Here is a 23,969-nt window from a genome sequence, read left to right as displayed (position 1 = left end):
GAACAAAGGTCTGTTTTTAACCGTAATATGTAGTTTTCACTTTAGAAATTTTAAAAAAGGGAAAAGTTCCTGCATCGTGTAACTTTCTGGGTCTTCAGTCAGATGAAATGTGAAACAAGCTACATGATGTACATGCACATCATCTGAGTTTGGCCAATGAGCCATTTTGTCACATTTTACGTTAAAGTGAACTTCTGTACCAACATATATCACAACCTTAATTGTTGCTTTCCTTTTGTGGTTGTTGAACTGTACAAATGAACAGAAAGATTCTGTCAGCTAATTATTTCAATATGATCGCTGATTTTATGTTTTGAAAAAGGAGTGGGGTGACGGGGCTGTGGGAATAAAGACTCCCATGCAAATTCCCCTGCAAAACTCAAACTGATGCTTACATTTAAAAGAAAAATAACCCATGGATCAGTCTTAAAGTAATGCTATTTTACAACATTTCTAGAGAAAATATATTTTCAAAATATACAAGAGTTGCCATGTCCGACAGCAGCAGAATTTTTTTGTTCCATTCCTCTACTTTGTCAGAATGCACAGGCACAAACCACAGCCACCACCACTATGTTGCCAATTGTTGCCAGGACAGCAATCCACAGCCAAATGGTGTCACTGGACACTTTGCCGTCATCCTCGGCTTCCGAGGGCCGCGAATAGCCGGCGTTGAGGTTGGACGTGGACGTCTGCAAGGACGTGTTGCCGTTGTACGGAGAATCCATGAAGGCCCCGCTCACAGCCGGGAATTGCTGCCAGGAAAGTAGAGAAAGAAAAAGAAAACTGGGTGATTAATAAAGTCAGGTGCAACAAAACGAATGACAAGGTTAAATATGCGATTAAATAGGGTTTTAATCTGGTACGTAATATTTTAAGCTCTTTAACCTACAACGTAGTGATGAATTAGTGCTATAAAAATGAAAAATATTGCAAGTGAGCACCGTTTTCAGCACAACATAAATAATACACTGATGAAAGGCACTACTGGAAAATGATATTTTCTGTTCAGGTTAAACAAACAGCTGCTCCTGGTCTCAGGAGAGCTGTAGCGTACAGTGACGAGAACGCAGCATCTCAAAGGGATTAATTCTCAGACGGATTAACAGTCCATCACATGCTTCACGTTACTAAAAGCTGCAGAGGCAAACACAAAGAGGATGAAAGAGAAAATCAGAAAGCAAACAAGGCACAAAATGAATCCCATTTTCAGTCTCAGGTGGAGGTGTTTGTCCTCTGTGGGCTTTCATATTATCCCATCAGACAGGAAAGAGATGCAGCCAGTATTCGTAGAAATACGAGCGCACGCTCATGTATGTTTACGCTCTTCTTCCAGCCCTACGCACACATTTACACACATGAGGTCCAAGCCACCTCAAGTTTTAGCCACTTGCTTAGGTTATGTTGCTGTCACTATTCATCCCGGAGGTGTGACACACACACACACACGAGGTTGAAACTCAGGATGCGTCGATGTAATCCGCTGTAACGTTTCTCACAAACTCACCAGAACACCCAAACACAACCACACAGGGTGTCTTATACTCTTAAAGCAGAGACTGCACAGTCTGCGATACAAACAGACAGCCCAGTGACCATTAATAATTCTAGTTTTCACCCTGACAGATGAAAAGTTCAGCTGAGTTTGACTCTTGGACTTGTAGGTATTTAGGCAAGTTAAGGAGCTGTTCTGTGATTGCTGAGCAACATAATGTTCAAACTTGACTGTCCAAAAAGGTGAGTCAGATCTGACTGTTACTGGAAATGTTCATTTATTTGAACAATAGTATATTTTTAAGAACTAAACATTACTTCTTATCTATACTCATTAGTTTGTTATTTATTTCTGATCACTGCGATCACCCCCTCTGGAATAGGGGACGTTCATCCCCTATTCTATCCCCTTCAAATGTCACGTTCATCCGATGAATAAATGTTTCTGACGCTGCGTCATTGTGACTGCAGCTGAGGTCAGACCTTTGTGACTGTGAACACAGCTATGGCTCTGGGATGTTTCAAACATCAGGTTCAGTTTGACCCCAAGAGCTTCTCAGGCAGCGTTTATGTTCCCGTCTACCCTCTCTACGACCTAACTCCAGATGTGACTTCAGGGCAAATTTCACTCATACAGACGTTTTTGTTTTTTTGTTTTTAAGAACTCACTTCGTTATCACTGAATATTTACAAGAGAACTCTAGCTGAGTTTAGTGAATATGCTTTCTGTACAAGGGAGCGGATATTTTTGCCTTTGTGAAGTTTAAACGCTAATTTTGAGGAATGAGCAAAGAGTCATTTGAAGCATGACATGAGAACATGGTTCAAATGCCTGCTACTTTTAACTAGTAAGACTTCTTCTGTCTTCACACCAGATAAAGTACACAAGATTTAATGTTTGCTTGGTTTTATTTTAGTTTTTGGCATTAACTATCTTTGTATCTCATCACTCTTTGACCAGCTATTGGGCACAAAGACAAAAAACCGCCAAACAAATCCAGATTCAGGCACAAATATTGAACATAATGATGTATAAAACAGCTAATCCTTGATTTCAATGCATAAAAATCCACTGATCACATGGGGCTCAAGCAGAGCTTAGGCTACATGTCCCAGCCAAGCAGATCGCAGAGCTTGTAGTGTACATAATAAATCCATCGTATGTACAGTATGATGATGTTTTCCAATATACACGATCATTCATTCCCAGCTGTCTCATCTTATCCATAAGCAGCTGCATGTTTTCATACCGTCCTTGAAAAAAAGCAAGAATTTAAAACATTGCAACCATTAAGATGTGGCAGCATAATTCATGAGAAAACTTTGTGAGTGCCCACAGACGCCATCTAATATCTATATTTAATTAAAACTGCCTCCTGGGATTTTTCACAAGTGAATGCAGGTTTGGAGAAATTTATCATATCAACGTGCAATCTAATCATACAGAAAATCTAACTATGTATGTATGTGTATATATATATATATATATATATATATATATATATACACACACACACATATATATGTATGTATACATAAAATGAAGGCAAAGCATACTGTAACAGTGGGAGCGGTGAAATCGCTCACTTTTTCATTAGAAAGTCTGTGCCCAGAGGCAGTGTCTCATTCTGCGAGTAAAAGGAAAAGGTCATCAAGAAAAGCAGCATGAGCATGAGCAAGTGTTATTACACCACATGGTTGGAGGACAAACTATCCAAAGATATAATGAGTTTGTTTTTAGGATGACACAGTTTGATTCAAATAGTTTCATATATACTGTACGCTATGACTCCGCGTGGTCAACTGAAAGTGGAAGTCGGGTCGTACTGTATGGGTGCTAACACATTAAGATCTAATTTCTGATTTTAGTTCATTTTTTTTTTTTTTTTGTTCATTTTATCTTTATTTGTTTATTTGAGCAAAAAAGCTCAGTCTTTGGATGGAAAACGTGATATTAAAAGCCTGTGGCGACACAAGAAAGGATTCGGCAAATGAGTTACAAATTAATGAATTAATGAACCGCGGCAAATGCAAATGCTGTGCTCTTAGATGTGAACCAAAGACATCCACTGCAGTATTGTACTACAAATGCAATACTTTTCAGCAGTGTTTTTACATACAACCAGCCACACACACTTAACCACACATCTACTCTCACACAACATGCTTACAGTCACTGCACTGAGCAGTGTGAAAAGGCAGCAATCTGTTCAGTCACATTAAAGTTATATAAGGAAGTGACCTCTTTCAGTGCTACAACATCTTCATAGTTTTACTTTAAGTGCTGTTTTTTCACACTTTAGCTCAACATTTTCACTGTGTCCCAATCTCAGAATTGTATGTGTCTCCAGCTAAAAACTACTGTGTTTATTTCTGAATTGTGCATTTTAAGATCTAGAAAAACGTAAGCTTGTACTGCAAACTGTAAATAAAAAAATCTAAAGAAAGACATTGAGTGTATATCGTGAACCATATCAGAATTGTTTCAGTTAATTTTCTGTTAAATATTGGATTTATCTAACTCACTGTTTTGCTTTCTTTTTTTAGCCACTATACTATAGTAGACGTGGTATAAAAAACAGCTTTAAATTCATCTGCAGAATTCATATCCACAAATACGCTGATATATAACTTTATCTTGATCAGTATGATATAACTGCAATAGAAATGTGGCAAATTAAGTCATATAATAAGTGAGGTTAATCCTCTTCTAACTGGATACCGCACAGACTGAGTACCAGATAACTGAGATTTAGTTACAGACCACACACATTTAGAAGAAATACCAATCACCAATCACCCTCAGAGTGAAAAAGTGATTTAGCAGTAATTGAAACACACCTTCAGTCAAGAAAAAAGCTAAATAGAACCCTAAATTAAAAATACATAAATAAACATAATCTTAATGCATATTTAACTCTCAAGAAATAGACAATCATAATTAGCCTGTTGCTGGTCCTGAAAATACAGATCACCTTCTTGTTTACTCTCAAACGCTCTAAAGTAACAAAACAAGTCAAGTGCAAAGCTGCTGGGATACTGAATTTGAGACTGCACCTTACACATGCTTGATCCTCTGTAAGTGTCTGTAAATTTGTCCAAGTTTAACATGCCTTGCATCTGATGCATGGGACATTTTGTCATGCTTTTGATACCAAGAGCAATCTCCATTAAGATCATACGAGTGATTAAAAGTTTCCAAGTGATGCCATGAATCCTTATACAAAAATCTATGTATCTAAAACACACCATATAATGACAAACAAACTAGAAAGAAAGTATGAAAACAGAGAGTTGTACCTACTGCCGGCTGTATGCAAAGAAAGAAACCAGTTCTTAGGATGCGGTCTTTCTCGTCCTACGCTCTGACTTAGAGTGCATCCAGAAACAGAGAGGAGCTGCGCTTCATGAGAATGAGAGACCTAACTGCATCTGAGAGAGATACAGTATACACAGAGAGAAAGAGAGAGAGAGAGAGAGAGAGGTATCCTTTCCAGTGAAAGTGAGAGATGAGTGTACACTGTGAGAGCATGTGTGTGTGTGACAGCTATAGAGATCCCACTGTGAGAGTATGGATGTAAAAATGTGCGTGAGTAAGGGTGGGAGTGGTTTCATCTCCGAAACAGCTGAGCTGGAGGTTTCTAACCTCACTCTGACAGACTATTTATGTATCAGTGAAGGAGAGCCCTGACGGCGAGAAAAGTGAAAAATGATGTCGTTCAGCCGCAAATGAGAAGAGCAGTAGGGCAGAGGTATGAACGACTTGAGATGCATCCACTAACAGATTTGAACCAGCGGCACTGTGAGCACTCAGAATTCGACTCAGCTTGCTTAGTCAAATGCATGTTGGCATTTCTGGAGCTCGTGTACAAATATTAACAGCATTCATCTGCATGTACGAGTGAAGCCATATGCACAAATTAGAGAACATGTGTGTAAGATAGCAGCTTGCGTGCGTCATGCTCTGTGAATCCATGCAGAAGACAACTGTCTCAACGTATAAGTTGTCTCAGTCATTGTTTAAGACCGCCGTACTTTTTGTTAACACATGAACAAAGGATTGGTCAAATATTTGCGTTCATACACAGCAACAGTGCCTCCTGCTCATCCAGTTCAGGGTTAAGATGGGTCTGGAGCATGTCACAGCTGTCGGGTCACCAGTCTGTCGCAGGGCCAACACAGAGAGACAGACAACGATTTACACTCGGCCAATTTAGATTTACCAGTTAACTTAACATGCATGTCTTTGGACTGTGGGAGGAAACCAGAGTAACCAGAAAGAAGTCATGCAGGCACAGACAGGACATGCACACTCCACACAGAAAGGTCAGTGGATTTGAACCCAGGACCTTCTGCTGTGATGCAAAACTGCTAACTGCTGCACCACTAATACTAATGCTTAATTAGTAATTCACTAATAATTACTATATTATTAGTTACAAGCCCCAAAACAGAAACATACAAGTAAAGGAATGGAAAGAGAAGATGTTTGCAGAGAAATAAAGAAATAAGAATCAGAGCAGGTCTTCTGCCTCTTAACTTTTCACTTCCCACCCATCACGCCGTAATATGTAAACTTTTATCCTCCTAACTCTATCCTGATGTTTGCCTGAGACTTCTGCCTCTGCTTCTACAAATCTTTATGCCCTGCTTTTGACCTCCTCTACATCTTTCTCGCTCTTCAAATGTAGTGATATCACCCATAAAATTAACACATTGCTGTTTTGTTTTCCCTCTCACATCATCTAACCTGCTATTTTTTCCTCCACTATCCTTTCATGAATTTTCTCATCTCTCCCTGTTTCCATGTGCATCACTTTACTCTCTTGATTCATAGTGTGATAGTATCATCCCTCCCTAGATGATGTAGCGTATAGTGCTGCAGGACTTGTAGTACTGCCGAGATATATCTATTAGGGGTGCAACGATACTCGTATCGATATTGAACCGTTCGATACAGTGCTTTCGGTTCGGTACGCATATGTATCGAACAATACAACATTTTTAATTTATTTGATCAACTTTCCTTCTGATGGTGCTGTCTGTGTTGAGCGCTCAGTGGATCTGCGCTCGACAGTGCAGCCTAGGCGGAGTAGTCGAACGCAGATTCACTGAGCGCAGGGCAAGCTAGCGAGACAGAAATTAAGCTCTCCTTGCAACATGGCAAATTGAACCTCCCCCACCCTCATTCAGATCTGGCGTTTGGAACTATTTTGGTTTTCATGTGACGTATGACCCTGAAGGTAAGCGCGTCATGGACTAAAGTAAAACAGTATGTCGGATGTGCCAGCAATGCTCAATTACATGGGTGGGAACTAGTGTGTTAGCGCAGTTAGCGCAGTTAGCTCGTTAACGTATTGGCCGTCCAGCCCCATGCACGAGGCGATCTGCGGTAGCTCGTTAACGGAGATTTGCCGTGTTGTGGCGTTAATGTCATTTCAACGAGATTAACACTGACAGCACTAGTGGAAACATAACGAATATGACTGCACATTTACTCCGACATCATCCTAGTGCAAAGACAAGTGGAAGCAGACAAAAACAACAAGCACGCATGCTACAAACTTTACCCGAGTCATTTAGACAGCTGTTAGCACATGATTCTCCTTATGGGGACCTGATATGTTTAATATGCTGCTGAGAATATAGCCCAGAAGAAGCGTATAGTATAGCTTTTATTTTGGAAAGAGCCATTTCTCTGTAATAAACTCTCTTTTCCAAAGATGATTGATTCCTCAATCAGATACAGGGCTCGCAAAATCGCTACCCCGACGTCCCGGGGCTAGCCCTGCCCTGCCCGTCGGCCTATCATAGGAAGGAAAAATCTATGTCAATGCTTTTGCATTCTTTCGGAAATGTAGCTGGGTAATTATGTCATTGGCATCGGTGAGCCACTGTCAATATGTGACATATTGAAATCGCGTTTGAATTTGCACTTGTTTTTTGCTTTCACTTTGCAATCGTGCGAACTGTGTATAGAGAGCGACAGCACTGATTGGTGAGTGATGATAATATCCACCAATTCCTCTGACATTGTCTTATCAATCGTTAGCTTACTATGCAAACATGACAAGTGAAATCTCCTGCAGCAAGCTTAAACATGTGAGAGGTTGATTGCGCAGAGAATCGCTGAGCGTTGTGTGAGTGCGTGTGTAAAAGCAGCAGGATATATATTTTAGTTCTGCTGAGCCAAATAAGACAGGTCAGGGTGAAGAAGTGACAGCCAAAGAAAAGCTTACCACAAAACGGAAAAGTTATGACAAATCAGACTATAAGGCAAAAAGAAAGTGCGGCTTTATGGTTTCATGGACAAAAGAATTTCTGTGGCTGCAATATGACGAGCTAAATAACCAGGGCTGCACATAAGTGGTCCGCAGGTGCGCATTCGCTGTTAAAATAAAAAACGTGCACAAGAGAAAAAGTTGCAACGCGTGTTTGCGTACATAAGATTTTCTGGAGGAGGACAGACATTTGTTTAGAACTCTTAAAGATGTCGAAGAAGCTCCTTTAAGCAATTACTTTGGTGTTCCTCCACCTCCAAAGAAATGTCAGGAGTCCGAACCACAAAAGAAGCGCGTATTCTCGGAAAAGTGGTTGCAGGAGTTGAGCTGGCTTCAAACAAATGATGAACGCACAGAGATGTGGTGCAGAATGTGCCGTGAAAATTTAATAAATGACAAATTAAAAAGGCATGAACATTTTTTTTTGTATCGAAAAAATATCGAACCGTGACACCAAAGTATCGAACCGAACCGAACCGTGAATTTTGTGTATTGTTGCACCCCTAATATCTATATACATTAGAATTAGAGATTTCTTCTGTTCATCTGTTTAGAATAAGTTGGCATTTGAGTCTACTCTCTGTGCCCATCTGCATGTGCATCCTGTTGTTGCTTAGAGTGAGGAAGCACATGTGTAGCCTTTATGTTTCTGCACGAGCATATGTGTTGCCATTCATTTGCCTGTCTCTGTTCTAAATGAACAGGTGCAGGAAATGCATGCCTATGTAGATATAAACCTTTATTCTGTGTGACTGTGTGGTTGCATACACGTGTAAATGTATATGTGTCCAGGACAGGCATGGTTTATAAAGTTATGTAATGTGCTTCTACACTGAGGGGAGATAGAGAAAGCGCCTTTTGTATTCCCACATTCATGTACACACAAGACACAAATGAATGCACACACATATGCTGCAGAAACACGCATTCATCAATCACTGAAAGCGCACAGTTATCTAAAATTAGAGGGGATTGAAGTGAAGAGAAAAAGGATGGAGAGAATAAAGAGGTCCATACTCACAGATGTTTTATTAGATATTTGTCTTCAGAGACGTAGTGTATCTTTATATTTAAAGTGTGTTTCAGCTTTATATGCAATATCTTTAAAGACTGGGAAGATTATGTTTTCATTTCACCTTTGACAGGTTAGATATTGCCATGACTGGGATCTTTGGTCCATATGGTACTTATTTAAGAGAAAAACATGGATGGAAGAAAAAGGGGAAGAGAGAAGGAGAGACAGAAGAGAGAAAAATAAAAGGGTGAATAAACAGCCTCACAGCATCCAGCTGTTCATCTTCTTTGTGAAACATCTGTCATAAAATTACAGGCAGTGAAAGCGGAGGAAGGGGAAGAAAATACAGATGAAAATGATGCTTAGCTAATTCTTTATTCATACCGTTTGCACAGTTAGCTCTGGACTGCTCTGTACCCTCACTAGGCATTTTCTGCATGGTTTTATTATATAAGGAATGTTATAATGTTATCTATACATTAGATCTGTAGAATCTCCCCCCAAAACACTTCTGTAACAGAAGACGCTCTCGCTAATAAGCACAGGTTAGTTAACATGATCCAGAGGATTTTAAACATGCAATCTATAGAGGATTTATATCTGATAAACCAACATTTCTACCTAAAAATGTACTTCTTGGCTACACGATGTTATTCTTTAATAATAAATCTGATATTTGTTCAGTGATGGAAATGCTTATTTTAAAAAATGTCAGAGATGCATAGAAAAGAAAATAATATTCAAAATGAACCAGTTCTTTGACACAGTCTTTCTCCAGCCATCTATCCATGTTATTCTAATTCAGTGTCTTGGGAGATCTTGAGTCTATCCCAGCTGTCAGGTCAAGAGGTGAGGTATAACCTTGACAGGTCATCAGGGTTAACATTGACAACTCATGCTGACACTCACACCTACTACCAGCTACCACCCTGAGCACACCCGACTTTACCTGATCACAAGTCTCAGTTTTACTACACAAGATAATTCAAATAAATAAATAATCAAATGGAGTAGTAAAGCAAGCTTGAGTGGCTTATGGTTCTGAGGCCACAGTACTGGTTTATTATTCTGTGATTAAAAGAATAAAAACTCAAAAAGGTACAATATATGCAAATCATTAAATTACATTTGTAGAGTTTTACAGACCTGCTGATATTGTCTCCTGCTTGCAACAAGCCTTAGAGCCTTTGAGACAACCTAGTTTAACTGAGTTCAATTTAAATCACACCCAAGACATGATGGTTTGCCCTGAAATAAATGACACCAAGCAAACTAAATCAAAATGTAGTATGCAGCTGAAAATAATTTCCATAATTTATAAGTTAATGAGCCATGTGATGAGAAGAAATGTCTAAGGCGAACTTTAGCTGAATGAATTCATGATAAGAATTGAAGCAGCAATTGTGCGAGGAGAGGGGGGAAAGAAACAAAATGAGCAAGAAGACGAGCGAAAGAAAAAAAGAGATGACGCAAGTGCAAGTACTCTGCAGAAGAGCCTGCTCTTATGGCTGGTTGAATCTTTGCTTAGTTTCGCTGGAGGCTTCAAATCCTGACTGACAAACAAAGAGCAGCATTCACTCAGTTATTGTGTGCGTCAAACACACACACACATACAGTATAGGTAGTGTAACTTAATGTCACTTACTCACTTAAAAAAGGTTTAAAGGATTTAACTGAATTTATCAGTTAAATATGATAATGTTAGAGCAAATACAGTTGTGATGAGAAGTTTACAAATACTCGTCAATGATTATTTGTGTCTGTATGTATAATTTTCTCACATCCTGGGCCATCTGACCGCAGGAAATCACATGATAGGGTGGGGCTAGGTTTCACAATGAGTTTACCCGAAACCTTGGCTGATTGTGACCTACACCCGTTTTCACATCTTGGCTCATGTGATTAGGTAGAGGATCTTTAGGCGGTCCTTTTGTCCCTCTCGGGGGGGATACTCCCACAGGGCTTAAATCTGGGACTTTCCACCATTTGACTCTAGAAATGAAGAAGCTTTTTGGATGAGAGGTGAAACGTCATCAAGCAACTTAAAAAAGTCCAGACACTTTTCTTTCTAAGCTTCTTAGACTACACTGCAAAAAAAAATCGTAAAAGTATTTTACTGTGTATTTTACAGTTTTGTACTGTTCTTCTAGAATGTCATTAATTTCACATAAATAGACTGTGATTTTACATTTCAAATGTAAATTAACCTAAAATCACTGTAAATGTAATAAAACATAATTTTCTTGTTTTTAAATGTATTTGTCTGTACACATGCATATTTATATTGTTAAAATACATTCACAAATGTATCATAATTTCACAAATATTTGTCCGTTATTTGAAAGATTGAACTGTTAAATTCAGATGTAATGATATGGAAAAATATATAGAATGATTCTTATAAACTGTTTTTACATCAAATAATTATTATTATTATTGTTATTTAGGGCGATTGTGGCTCAAGTGTTGGCAGTTCGCCTTGTAATCAGAAGGTTGCCAGTTCGAGCCCTGGCTCAGACACTCTCGGTCGTTGTGTCCTTGGGCAAGACACTTCACCTACCACCTACTGGTGATGGCCAGAGGGGAATTATAAAGTGGAATTGTAAAGTGCTTTGAGGGTCTCAAAAAGCACTATATGAATGCAATCCATTATTATTTAAACCAACTGTTAACTGTATATTTCTGTACATTTAAGTATTATTATTCATATTGCCGCATTCATTGACCTTGTTTATAGGTAATTTCATTGTTTAATCACATTAAAATGTTCCTAATTTAATGTTTAAAAGCGCGTGAAAAAGGCAAAATCCCATGTAAAATTAGGGCAACAAACTGTATTGTCATTACTGAAAATAACCGTATTTTCATGAGAAAGTTATTTTCTGTTATTTTATGGTATCATTTTGGCGCCCCAGCTGCCGGAATATTACTGTTTTTATAGGATTTTTTTTTTACGGTGTACGATGACCTGGATGACTGAGAACCTTTACAGACACACTGTAAAATCATTCCACCCTGGAAAAACAACATTGCAAAGAAATCCTTAAAACTCCAAAGTTACTATGATATTCATCCCTGTGAAACATGGCTGTAAGCTTCTGACCACAACTGTAAGTCCATGTATGGAGGAGGTTGGGGTTGACAGATGGGTCAACAAACCAACAACAAACGCAGCAAGTAAACCTTAACAGGCAGCTGCTAGTTTTCAGCTTCTATGTAACACCCATGCACTGTTTTGTTTTGTTTTTTTGTTTTCCCTCACATGCATGTACTCATCACTGGTAATTACCAAAGTGGTTTAATCCAAACCATAACCTAACCAAGTATTTTGGTGCCTTGAACTAACCATACAGTGAATGACAATATCTCTCTGCTAACTGGTTGGAAAAAGTCAGGACAACATACAGTCATCAAAGGCAATAAAAAATGAATAAAAAAAGCCAAAATAAATTCAGTCATACAGTAGATACAAATCTTTTTAAATGGCTGGTTTGTATTTAATTTCTGTACTGCAGAAGGATAAAATCCTTGGGACTTGCGTTTTATGTCATGTCTTCCATTTGCTTTTTAGCAAGAAAAACAAAATGCCAATAAATTTTTTGTGCTGCCTCTTGTAAAACAATTTTCCCCGACTTTAATCAATGATTTATAAATAACCATTTTCATCAGTTTTGAACATGGACAACATTTCGTTTTGCCTTATTAATAAGTTATGAAATTCAACCTCATACATAAAAATATATGTATGAGGTATCATGCAATATACCTTATATCGTAAACATTAGTTCCTTAGTCAGTCATTTCCCTTTGATTATATAATCTGATTATGTTCGTATTTTAGTCTTTTTCCTATTCATGATGATGGTTGAGCGCAGAGGAGTTCACAGGGAGCACGCCATGTGAACTCCTCTGCACTCAATCATCATCGTGAATCCTGGTCTTGTTATCACTTGAACAACCAAGTCACGCTGCCATGTAACAAAGAGCATGGAATCACATCTACATGGGTTACTGAATGTGTTACCTCATAGGTCATCTGACCTTATCAGGAATGCTTCTGACGGTTGTATGAAGCCAAGGTATAATGTAATACATAAAAGGAAACATTGAAATATTGCACCGGAGATTATACTACACTGCCAAGATATCATAGAAAATGAATGAAACACATCACTGCATTAAAATTTAAAGCCTCGGTAATGTGGATAAACGCAGACCAGAATGATACAGAACACTGTTAGACAGTCTAATGCACAACACTGTCGAATGATTGCTTTTTTCCATGTGCTCTAGCCAGGAGTTGCTTCCAGTGCGATAGCATCTTGATACTTGCCCAGGAATAAGAAAATAATGACAAAACATTGTCCACTTACACCTTTAATACATCAATTGTTCCATATCCAAAGTTCCAGGTGAAGATGTAAATGAAGCTCTGCATCAATAAATAGCAAGTGCTACTGAAGAGGAGTGAGCATAAAAGGAGTAACATTTTTATGGGCTGTAATTTCAAATGAAACTTTTCGAACAGCTCAAAAAATATCACCAAACATCCAAACCATTTTTGCAATTTGTCACAAAATGTCCAAAGTCTGAATTTCCCAGGGAGACAAAGAAGTGCAACACTGAGAGGTGAAGATTGAGGATATGGTAGAAAGATTATTATTATTTTTTATTTTCAAAAGGTAAGGAAATTTAAATCTTACATCTGATGCCCTCATTTATTTATAGTTTTTAAATAAGATATTCAATTCTACATTGTGATTATTAATTTTTTTATATCAAATTGAAGTATCTAAATTTTGTGTTATTCAAAGGCTGCATGAAAGTTTTAGGGAGTCTGATACAGTTTAATGCAGGCTAAACTATTTAGTTTGCAGTACTGATGTACAGCTTACAGTAATGCACTGTGTTGGATTGGTGCAGAGCAGGCTGTGGTGTTATGGTCAATATTAAGTTACATAAATAATAAATAACTTGAAAAAATTGACATTAATTTCATGTGTCTAGGGGTTGAAAATCAGCCATATATCTTGTGAAACATCTACTTATATCTTGTTAAAGTCAGTTAGGCGAGTCCATAAAGAGCAGTGAATACTGACGTAACAGCACAGCTGATTACAGCCTGTACACAAAGAAAAATCTCCAGGAGCTTGCATTACTTTATGATCAGCCCACCTGTGAAATCCACTTTAATCCCTCATATTATATATATATATGTGTGTATATATATATATATATATATATATATATATATATATATATATATATATATATATATATATTAGGGGTGCAATGATACTCGTATCGATATTGAACCGTTCGATACAGTGCTTTCGGTTCGGTACACATATGTATCGCACAATATAACATTTTTTATTTATTTTATCAACTCTTCTTCTGACTGTCTGTGTTGAGCGCTCAGTGGATCTGCGTTCGACTACTCCGCCTAGGCTGCTACAAACTTTACCGAGTCATTTAGACAGCCGTTAGCACATGATTCTCCTTATGGGGACCTTATATGTTTAATATGCTGCTGAGAATATAGCCCAGAAGAAGCGTATAGTATAGCTTTTATTTTGGAAAGAGCCATTTCTCTGTAATAAACTCTCTTTTCCAAGATGATTGATTTCTCGATCAGATAGATTTATTTTTTTTATTTTGTTGTTTCAGCAACATTAAATTTAAAAACTGTACTTTTGAGTTAAAATATATATTTATAATTTTAATAAATGATAAATTAAAAAGCATGAACATTTTTTGTATCGAAAAAATATCGAACCGTGTCACCAAAGTATCGAACCAAACCGAACCGTGAATTTTGTGTATCGTTGCACCACTAATATATATATATTAAAGCATACATTTAGGCAATGACATGTTCATTGCATATATCAAGTCTGAACTTAAATAGAAGATAGGAAATCAGAAGTTAATTATCAAGTTTCTAAGGTGAAGTGTGAGTTGACAGTTGAATTATTTATGTAGCAATGTGCAGTTGTGTCCATCCTGTCTCATGTCTGACGTGTGATACTAATCTATCATGTCAACCATTGTGAATGAATAAAGCATCACAGAGGTTATAGTACGCCGCAGGGCATTTATGTGTCCTCCCCTCCGTGCCTTTATTTGTCATGACTTCAGTTATTTCTCAAGGCTATCTCAACCCTGTGCTGAAGGAACAAACACGTGAGGTGCTTCATGCAATGTTAAACGACATACAGACATTCTTTGAAATCAACAGAAAGACTTCCCAAACAATGTGAAGCACACAAAGTGGAAAAAAAGAAACTTTGTAGGCACATTTCATACACAATGGCTAGTTTGGATTTGCATAATTACATAATAATTGCATAAAAAAATCAAAACACTTTTAAAGTGCAAAACATAAAAACCTTGTAAAGTATATTAAAATCAAGGAAACCAGTTTAAAGGAAATGTAAAAATAAAGAACCAAGACAAAAAAATAAGACACTGCAGACATTTTCTGTGGAAGCTCGCTCCATATTTATAGTGCATGCTACCTTAACGCTTAATGCTTTTTCCATCTTTATGTCAAGACAGAACATGCTCTGTAGTACATGATCATGCTCTGTCATAATATATATGAAGTACTGCTTTGTTACCTTTACACAGTAGGGGTCAAGAAGTTGTAGAAGTTGGTCAGAAAGTTAGTGGAAAAGCAAAATATTACACAACGATTCATGTCAGCAGTTCAGCGTCTGATAAATAGAAAGTCTGGATATTAAAGAAATGCATGACTCGCCAGTGTAACTGCTACAGAAACTGTTTATATACAGCTTCACTTTCAAACTTCCTCCCTCATTTTTGCTGACAAAACATGGCTCAGAAAACACTTTAAAAGCACAGACTACCAAATAATTCACACTGAAACAAATGAACAACACCAAACATCTAAAATGTAAGCTAAATGTAGTTTGGTAAACCTAAGCTATGTATAAAAAAAGCTTTACTTAGTTTATATACACACATATAGATAGATAGATAGATAGATAGATAGATAGATATTCTGTGTGTGTGTGTGTGTGTGTGTGTGTGTGTGTGTGTGTGTGTGTGTGTGTGTGTGTGTGTGTGTGTGTGTGTGTGTGTGTGTGTGTGTGTGTGTGTGTAAATAAATAAATTCACTATAACACAAAAATGTCTTGTGCAAGCTCAGCTTTAGCTTTGTAGTTTGTGTCCAGCAGTCACATGTGCAGTCGATGATGCTGCCAATGTCACGTATTTGTTAAGGCCATTGTGATTCTTAGCCATGTTGTTTGGGATGATGTGAGCCCTGAATACTGATGACATATGCTTTACACGGAGGTCAAGTAACGGGTGGTAGCTGTTTGACTAATGTGCTGCCTGGGCATGCCTTCACTCAGTCATTATCATGCCTGATAAGAAAGTGGGGTTCAATTCCAGGAGAGAAGATGTGATACTTAAAAAAACAAACTAATTCCTTTCCTGTTGTGCTCCTATATTGATCATTATTTCAAAAATTCAAAAATATCAAATATGATTGCAGTTAAACTACTTAGATTAATGTAGTTTTACTTGTCCTCAGTACTGGACAACTGGACATCAGTAACAGGGAACTTCTTAATGCTGAAAACAAAATACAAAAAAAAAGTATGATCACATATTTTGGTCATAAATGTGTATTCAGGCAGAACAGCAAACGTATTAGTAGTTTTAGTTCTCAGTATTACATACACTACATACATGCTTTACTTTACAGCCCTGTAGTTCTGTATAGATCACTGTATGGATGTGGGTAACTTATTTGTTAAATAAAGCAACACGAAAATCTGATCCACGTTTCTTTGATGAACTGGAAGAACGAGCTGCTCGTGATGGATCCAGTTTGCTGTGTGTGCTACGCAGATGTCGCTCCGAAGCATCTGATAAACTCTTTAGCAGATGGTAATCTGACCTATATTTACATTGCACACACTTTGATTGGCATTGCTTAATTAAGACCAGTCTAACAGTCACTCCCAGAAAGAAAAAAAGGGGGTTGGGATTGAAAGAGAGGAAAAGGGTCAACAGAGGAGCAGTCTTGGAGGTTTGTTGCTCAAGGACACTCAGGATTTGACAAATACATATTGAAAAAAACAGACATGTTTCCTTTTTCCTTTAACTCTTCTGAAAGGTCAGCCTTAAATTAGGCGAATTATGAAACTGATTTCTTTGCCACTATATTTTGTGCCATATTTAATGTAGTGGAAACATTATATTTACATCCCTCATCAGCTCAGTTATGACCCTTGAGCCTTTCACCTGAAAAGACGTTCTTTTCTTAACAAAGTTTTGGAGATGCGTGGGGTTAAGTTAGCGACGATGTTGCGACACTGACAGTTAGTGTGGGGTGATTAAAGACCACACATTGAGCACATCTGATGAACTATCTAAGAACAGATGGCTATCAGATGAGGCTTTCCATCAAACTCCTTCAGCCAGACAGAGTTCACGTCTGGAGCAGAGAGGCTCAATGAGTAGAGGATTAAAGGGAACTACCACTCAATTGAGGGATATAAAAGTGTTTATTATTGGTTGAAAGAGTTTATATTTTAACCTACAGTACACATGCAGAAAGTCTAACCAGCTGTGTGGAAAAGCTTTGAGCTTCTGTTGCCATTACTTGAGCATGTCTTTGCACTGAGGGTGTGTTGATTTAGTGCCCATAAGCAGATGGTAACAGGAGACTTTGCACAACAGGGTACCCATCAAGAAATAGGTACCCAATCTCCAAAACTACTGTGTGTGATACAGTGACATCTCCTCTTTGTGCCTTAGCATCATACTGTTTGATATATGAAAGCTCTTTTTGACAAATTGGAAAAATTATTTATTTCCCCAAACAGCAGGTTTTCAGATGTGATAAATAAATACTTCTGTGGCATATTTCATCGGGAGTCTATTAAACTGTGTCTGTTATGAATGAATGCTGTCACAACCACTATCTTTCTTTACATTTTTTACAAAGACATGTAAAAAAATGGTTTCTAAGTGTCAATAACACTATTTAGTCCTTAAAAAAATCCTTTAAAAATGATCCGTCATATCTGTAAGTTCATTTAACCTCTCCACATAAAGAAAGATGTATCTATTTTATACTTGCCACTAAATAATTATGATTTTATTAAAAAAAAAAAAAAAAAAAAGACAAGCTAATAGACAGCCTAGTTACTCAAATACTTTCTTATGAGAAAAGTAAAAAAATCATCTTTGGAGATGCACTATAGATGCTTCCTATTGCAAATAAAGCACTACAGTAAAAGTGACTCTGTTCCTCAAAGAGCACATTCAGTGATAATAGGAGTTTTACTGTGCTTGCACTTAAAAGCCTGTGTATATTTTGCAAAACACATATGTAGGCTTTATAGCCCTCCAATACCCAAACGGGTCACTACTGCAACATAAAACATTGCCCTCAGGTCATAGCTAAAGCTCAAGATCATAATTCAGAGGCTGGGAAAAATGAGAGAAGAATATTCCTTCACGATTCACAGTAACAGCATAGAGGCTGCTGTGTTAACCTTTAAAGAAAAAAGTCCAAGTAAGTTCTTATTTTTGTAAGCATGCAAGGATGCTATTTTAATGAACGACTTTTAAATGAACTTAGTGGACTGGAAAGAAAAGTAAAATGTTGAGTTGCTGATGTGCAAAAACTGCTTCATTCATGCATCCTGAAAATGGAAAGCCCTATATCTGACAGTGATGTGATTTTTTAAATTATAACACTTGAAGGCAAATCAACATACAGCAAAGGAATATGCATTCAGTTTGAGTCATGTGAGCAGTACCCTCATGGACAACGATGTCTTTGTGAACAAAGCTGTACCCCAAATTGTTCTCAACTGTATTTCAGTCCACATGAGTGTATGGCTCATGAATACTTCACTCCACTTTGTTAAAAATTGGCAGAAAGACGGGGAAAAAGCAGCGCTGATGTGACTCAGTTGTTTAAATCAAGCATGAGTCCTTGCTCGCGTGTCTACTTTGGGAGAAGCTACTGCACAGACTGCTTCTGACTCATATCTGTATGTGTGCTCTGTCTAAAATTGTACAAATAATGTGCAATTTTGTACTCTTCAGTGTACAAAAGGTTTTCTAATGATTCAGTGACTCAGTCTACACACTGTAGCTACAGTTCCCAAGTAATAATAAAGGCTGATAAAAGTAGACAGTGTGGGATCTGTACTTTGTCTACTTTTATAATAATTTCACTACAACACACTATGTCTGCAAAACCTTGATTACTATGAGATCAGGCTGTGGGCTTTTAAAGCTTTGATACTGGACAACATATGAACACTTGACCACTACAGCCAGGGAATCCAGTGGATGTAGCAGAAGTTGGTGGCATGGTCACTGTAAATGAGTGCAAAGTTGTTCTAAATGATAACCAGTTTTTAATAAAGGTCATCGAAAGGCATAAGTCCCCTGTAATTAAATGGAATTCCAATGTTAATTTTAAATTACAATTTCATTATATTTACCTACGAATTCTTAAAGGTAAGAGTGGGGGGGTCACAAATCAGGTTTTTACTTTAAACAAATCAATACTATAAGGAAATTTAAATATTTTAAAATTTACTACAGTAATAGTGTGCAGTTTAATGGTAATATTTTCCCATCTGACATCAAAAGTACACTGTACTATGGAGCGGATTCACTTTGCCTTTTTACACCTTTAGATTCATTATGTTGTTGTGTATGATGGGTTTTTCTATGTACTTTTATTTCACTAATTAAAATGTGAAAAGGACTATTCTTGTTTTTCAGCTTACAAGAAAAGAAATACCTGTAAAAATTTAAAGGTCTACGTGACTTTATAATGATGGAGCTGATTCTAACTTGGTTTTTTCTTTTCTTCCACTGTCGTGGTTTAAATTTAACTTTCAGACAGAGGTTTCTCCTTGCTTGTAAAACACATGGAAGCCAAGGTTAAGCCACTCCATATAGTACAGTGTACTTATGACGAAAGACTGGGAAATATTGTTTGTTTTAAGCGAAATTGCCCAGAATTTATGCAGTACTTCAAATTTCTTACAGCATAATTTGTGTACCCTTTTCTAGGGTAACAAATCGTCCTTTAAGTACTTCTAGGTAAATATAAATACATATTAATTTCAAACAAAATACAGTGAAATTCCATTTCATTACAGGGGAAGTAAGTATTATAACAGTGTTACCTCTTTGTCTTATGATGACACATTTTTATCCTGATGGGAGTGCTCTCTTCTAAAATCACATTGTCTCAATCAGTTTCTACCATGATCCAGTATCTCGTTATCTCCTCTTTAGTAAAAAAAAACAAAAACAAAACCCTATTTAAATATCCTTCTAAAAGTCATAAAGTGAGAGCTTATATGGATAACCATATTTCTGTTTCCTTACCTGTGCAGACATCAGTGATAATTCCATTATCCCGGGGTCAAAGGTTGCCAGCTAGAGCGTCTAAAGAAGGCGGTCTTTAAAGTAGAAGTCAGACCGCTGACAGCAAAGAAAATAAAAGGAGAAGAAAAACGAGTGCGAGGGCTTCAAAACGGCACTGCTGTGCTTCACTCAGTGTACTTGTGAATGCTTTTCATGCTTCACAGAAGAGTTTCTTCTCTCAATACATGTCTCTCTCTCCCCCTCCCTCTCTCTCTCTCTCTCTCTCTGCCTTTGTGGATGCGTATGTTGCACATAAAGCATGCTGATATGGCTTTGGCACTAAACTCCACGTCTTCCTGTTACAACTTACTTTGGATTGAACCCCATAATCCCAAAGGTGGATCTTTGAATTATGAATGTATTGCATGCATGTTTTTTTTAACCCCATTATAAAAGAGTCACAGGCTGTGATTAAATCATGTAGATAATAAATATTTCCCCTATGTGTTATAGGATATTATTGTGTTATAGTGTCTCTTAAAAATGTATTTTTGGCTCTTTGGCTCTTTGGGTGAGGGAAACCTTTGACTATAAACTAAAGTTTCCATTTCTGGTTTGTGTTTAGTATCTTTTGAAATGCAGCACACATTTAAATATGCATTTACATGTTTTGAAAGGTCCTAAAACAAAGTTTAAAGTTTAAAAATTAAAAAAAAGTTTAAAATAGTCTCTTAGAGGATTTCCTCTTTATGTTTTATATTGATTTAGGTAGGGTAACAATATCTTAAAGATTAAATAACTTTCCTGTTATTCAGTTCTTATTTTCAAACACTAAGTACTGATGACCATCCAGAAACAGCTAATTGTTTCCTGCTTTATATACCCCATGATTATTTCAGCAATAATGTTTTCACATCCAAATGTACCAGAGTGCAACAACAATAATTACACTACCTGGGACTCTGTGTGCTGTACAAAGAGATACTTTTTGATGATGATACAAATTGCCTCTGATGACTGTAGACCTCTATAGTACTTTGTGCCCTTTGCAGTGATTTTCAAATGCATGAGGAAATAGTCCCTGCTCTAACCCGTGTGTGTGTGTGTGTGTGTGTGTGTGTGTGTGTGTGTGTGTGTGTGTGTGTGTGTGTGTGTGTGTGTGTGTGTGTCATAATTTAGCGTGAGAAAATTACTCCACATTTATGTGCCCTGCATGTCCATGTGTAGGCCAGGCTGTTTCAGAGCTTTGTTGTGCAATACAGAGTTTGTCACAGTGCCTGAGGGCTGGTGACTCCAGCTGTCAGTGGAGAGAGTGAGACACAAAGTCAACTTAAACAAAAGAGTGACAAGTGAAATGTGTACGATTAGAGGGAGAGGAAGCAGATCCACAGATTCAATCAGTTCGCTGCCAAAATTAGTTTGTGTGCTCACATCATGTTTATCAGTTAAAACCCACAGGAAGAAATGTGGTTTTACTGGGTACATTTCTTTATCACACTTCCACGTCCAATCACTGTAAAACACAACTTTAACAAATACAATAAAAAAGACATCATAGCCACAATTTTTTTTCACATATTGTTTTTTTAATAAGGCTGTTGTGTGAATGGATGAATGAATGAATTAAAAGTGCTATATATATAATAAACACTGTGAAACCCCTAATATAGAGAGTAAGTTCTTTACATTTCTTTTAATCTTTTTAATATGTGCATAATCGTTTTTCATAGATTACACAAAATGAGGGAAATTATTTGACAATAGTATAGCGCTTTAAGAGTGATGCATTAAATGTGCGTCACTTGATTTATTTTATTTTATTTGCCACTTGGGGGCAGTAGAGTCGCTGCACAGTCTCTGAATGGTGTGACCCCGCATCTTTTGTTCACTGTCGTGTAAGCAGCCACGGAACGCATTCTGGGGGCTGGGTGTTGGCTGTTCTTGATTCCTGTAAAGGCCAAGCTATTTTATGTAAATCATCTCCAATGCTGTGTCTGGAAACTCCCCAAATGCTTTTAAACTAATTGTATTTATCTGAATAAAAGTGAATAAAAGACAGATTTTTCTTTTGTCGTCAAAAATTCTGAAGAACACATTTGCTGAATGATGTATGTAACGTAAAAGAAACCACTGATTAGCCCACGAAAAAGTATTATTCCAGTCAGACATAGCTGGGTGTTCTAGGAAAGGAAAGAAAGGAACGTCATCTTTTGAGATAATGCATAGTGACACATCCATCAAGTGTCGATCAAGCGAGAAGAGGTGTGTACAAAAACACCCATAAAATTACTGATACAGCTGATGAAATCTCATACGATGTTGGGCAGATAGGATATTATGTATATATGAGAACAAGTTACACACACTAGAGCTAAAATATTTAGTAACAGGTCATAAAACCAAAACTAAAATCTGAAACTAGCTAAAATAAACTTGTTCATAGACTCGGGTTGCACAAATATTTCAGAAATCTGCGAAAAACAATAGCAAAACTTGAAAGTTATTATGGTATTTATTAGTTATATAACAAATCCGAGCCATGCCGGAAAAGTCAAGCATATAGATATATGTAGGCATGTGTGTATGTGTGCCATGTATACAGGGTGGGCCATTTATATGGATACACCGTAATAACATGGGAATGGTTGGTGATATTAAAGTCCTGTTTGTGGCACATTAGTATATGTGAGGGGGCAAACTCCTCAAGATGGGTGGTGACCATGGTGGCCATTTAGAAGTCGGCCATCTTGGATACAACTTTTGTTTTTTCAATAGGAAGAGGGCCATGTGACACATCAAACCTATTGGTAATGTCACAAGAAAAACAATGGTGTGCTTGGTTTCAACGTAACTTTATTCTTTCATGAGTTATTTACAAGTTTCTCTTTGTTCACAACCATTGACATGTCAAAGAGGTTAAAACATGAGGAGCAGACCGAAATTGTGTTGATATCTGGTGAACGTAGTAAGCGGGTCATTGCAGCAGATTTCAATGCAAGACACCCTACGGGACCACCCATCTCCCATGCTACAGTTAGCAAACTGCTTGCTAAGTTTCGTGAAATTGGTCCAGTGTTGGATTTGCCAAAATGTGGATGCAAGAAAACTGTCACTGATTAAGAAACATCAGTGGTTGTCCTAGCTTCATTCAGCAAGAGCCCACAGCGTAGCACTCACCGCATGTCACTGGAGAGTGGCATTAGTCGAACATCCCTTCGGCGGATATTAGCTACTCACAAATGGCACCCTTACAAACTCCAGCTACTGCAGCATCTCAACGAGGATGACCCAGATCGGCGCACAGAATTTGCAGAATGGGCAAAACAAAAATTGGAACAGGACCTTCAGTTCACGCAGAAGTTTTTGTTCAGTGAAAAAGTACTAGTCCATTTTTAAAAAGTCACTTTAAGATACATTTAGTACAGTTTTAGAGTCATTTTAAATTAATTTCAGGCTCACTTTCACTTAAATACATATCATCACCACCTTTACATAATCTCCAAGATCCCAACATGGATAGGTATTTTTAGATCAATGTGACCAATTACAACATGACAAATGACTGATTATAGTCAGATATGTGTCTAAGGTTTTCTAGAGACAATTTTGATGTAAGCAGTGATTGCTACAGTGACGTACAGTAAGTTTTTCCAGTTCAATGAAGCTGACTGACAGTCTGATAAGCACTGTAATGTCCAGAGTCACAGAGTTTAAAAAATCACTGATGTTTTGTTGTTGTTAGTTAATGGAGTGAACTTTAGTTGGTTTGCAAACTAGATGTGTGTAAATGTTCAGGC

At 37.4% G+C, this 23,969-nt stretch overlaps 1 protein-coding gene across 3 annotated transcripts; it reads right to left on the bottom strand.

Annotated features, from left to right (window-relative positions):
- LOC118455027 (uncharacterized protein C14orf132) lies at nt 1–20,367 on the bottom strand. Of its 3 annotated transcripts, none has more exons than XM_035912668.2 (2): nt 20,194–20,367; nt 1–755 (listed from the first exon to the last, which is right to left on the bottom strand). In XM_035912668.2, the coding sequence occupies exons 1-2, from the start codon at nt 20,218–20,220 to the stop codon at nt 537–539; spliced, it is 246 nt and encodes an 81-aa protein (XP_035768561.1). In that variant the 5' UTR covers nt 20,221–20,367; the 3' UTR covers nt 1–536. The 3 variants fall into 3 exon arrangements, 1 of the variants encoding a protein (XP_035768561.1); XR_004843993.2 differs by lacking the exon at nt 20,194–20,367 and adding an exon at nt 4,799–4,915 and having other exon boundaries at nt 615–755; XR_004843994.2 differs by lacking the exon at nt 20,194–20,367 and adding an exon at nt 4,795–4,915 and having other exon boundaries at nt 652–755.
- Between the last annotated feature and the right edge of the window lie 3,602 nt (nt 20,368–23,969).

Source organism: Neolamprologus brichardi, chromosome 14 (genome assembly GCF_056152115.1).
Source record: "Neolamprologus brichardi isolate AB-2024 chromosome 14, ASM5615211v1, whole genome shotgun sequence".
NCBI lineage: Eukaryota > Metazoa > Chordata > Actinopteri > Cichliformes > Cichlidae > Neolamprologus > Neolamprologus brichardi.
Note: the sequence above shows the minus strand (reverse complement) of the source record. Positions and strands in the feature narration are given on the sequence as shown.

Excerpts from the sequence above, each read along its gene's own strand:
- LOC118455027 (XM_035912668.2), bottom strand. The coding sequence starts at position 20,220 with ATGGAATTATCACTGATGTCTGCACAG. Across the intron at positions 756-20,193 it reads TATCACTGATGTCTGCACAG|CAATTCCCGGCTGTGAGCGG; the intron begins GTAAGGAAACAG and ends CTTTCCTGGCAG.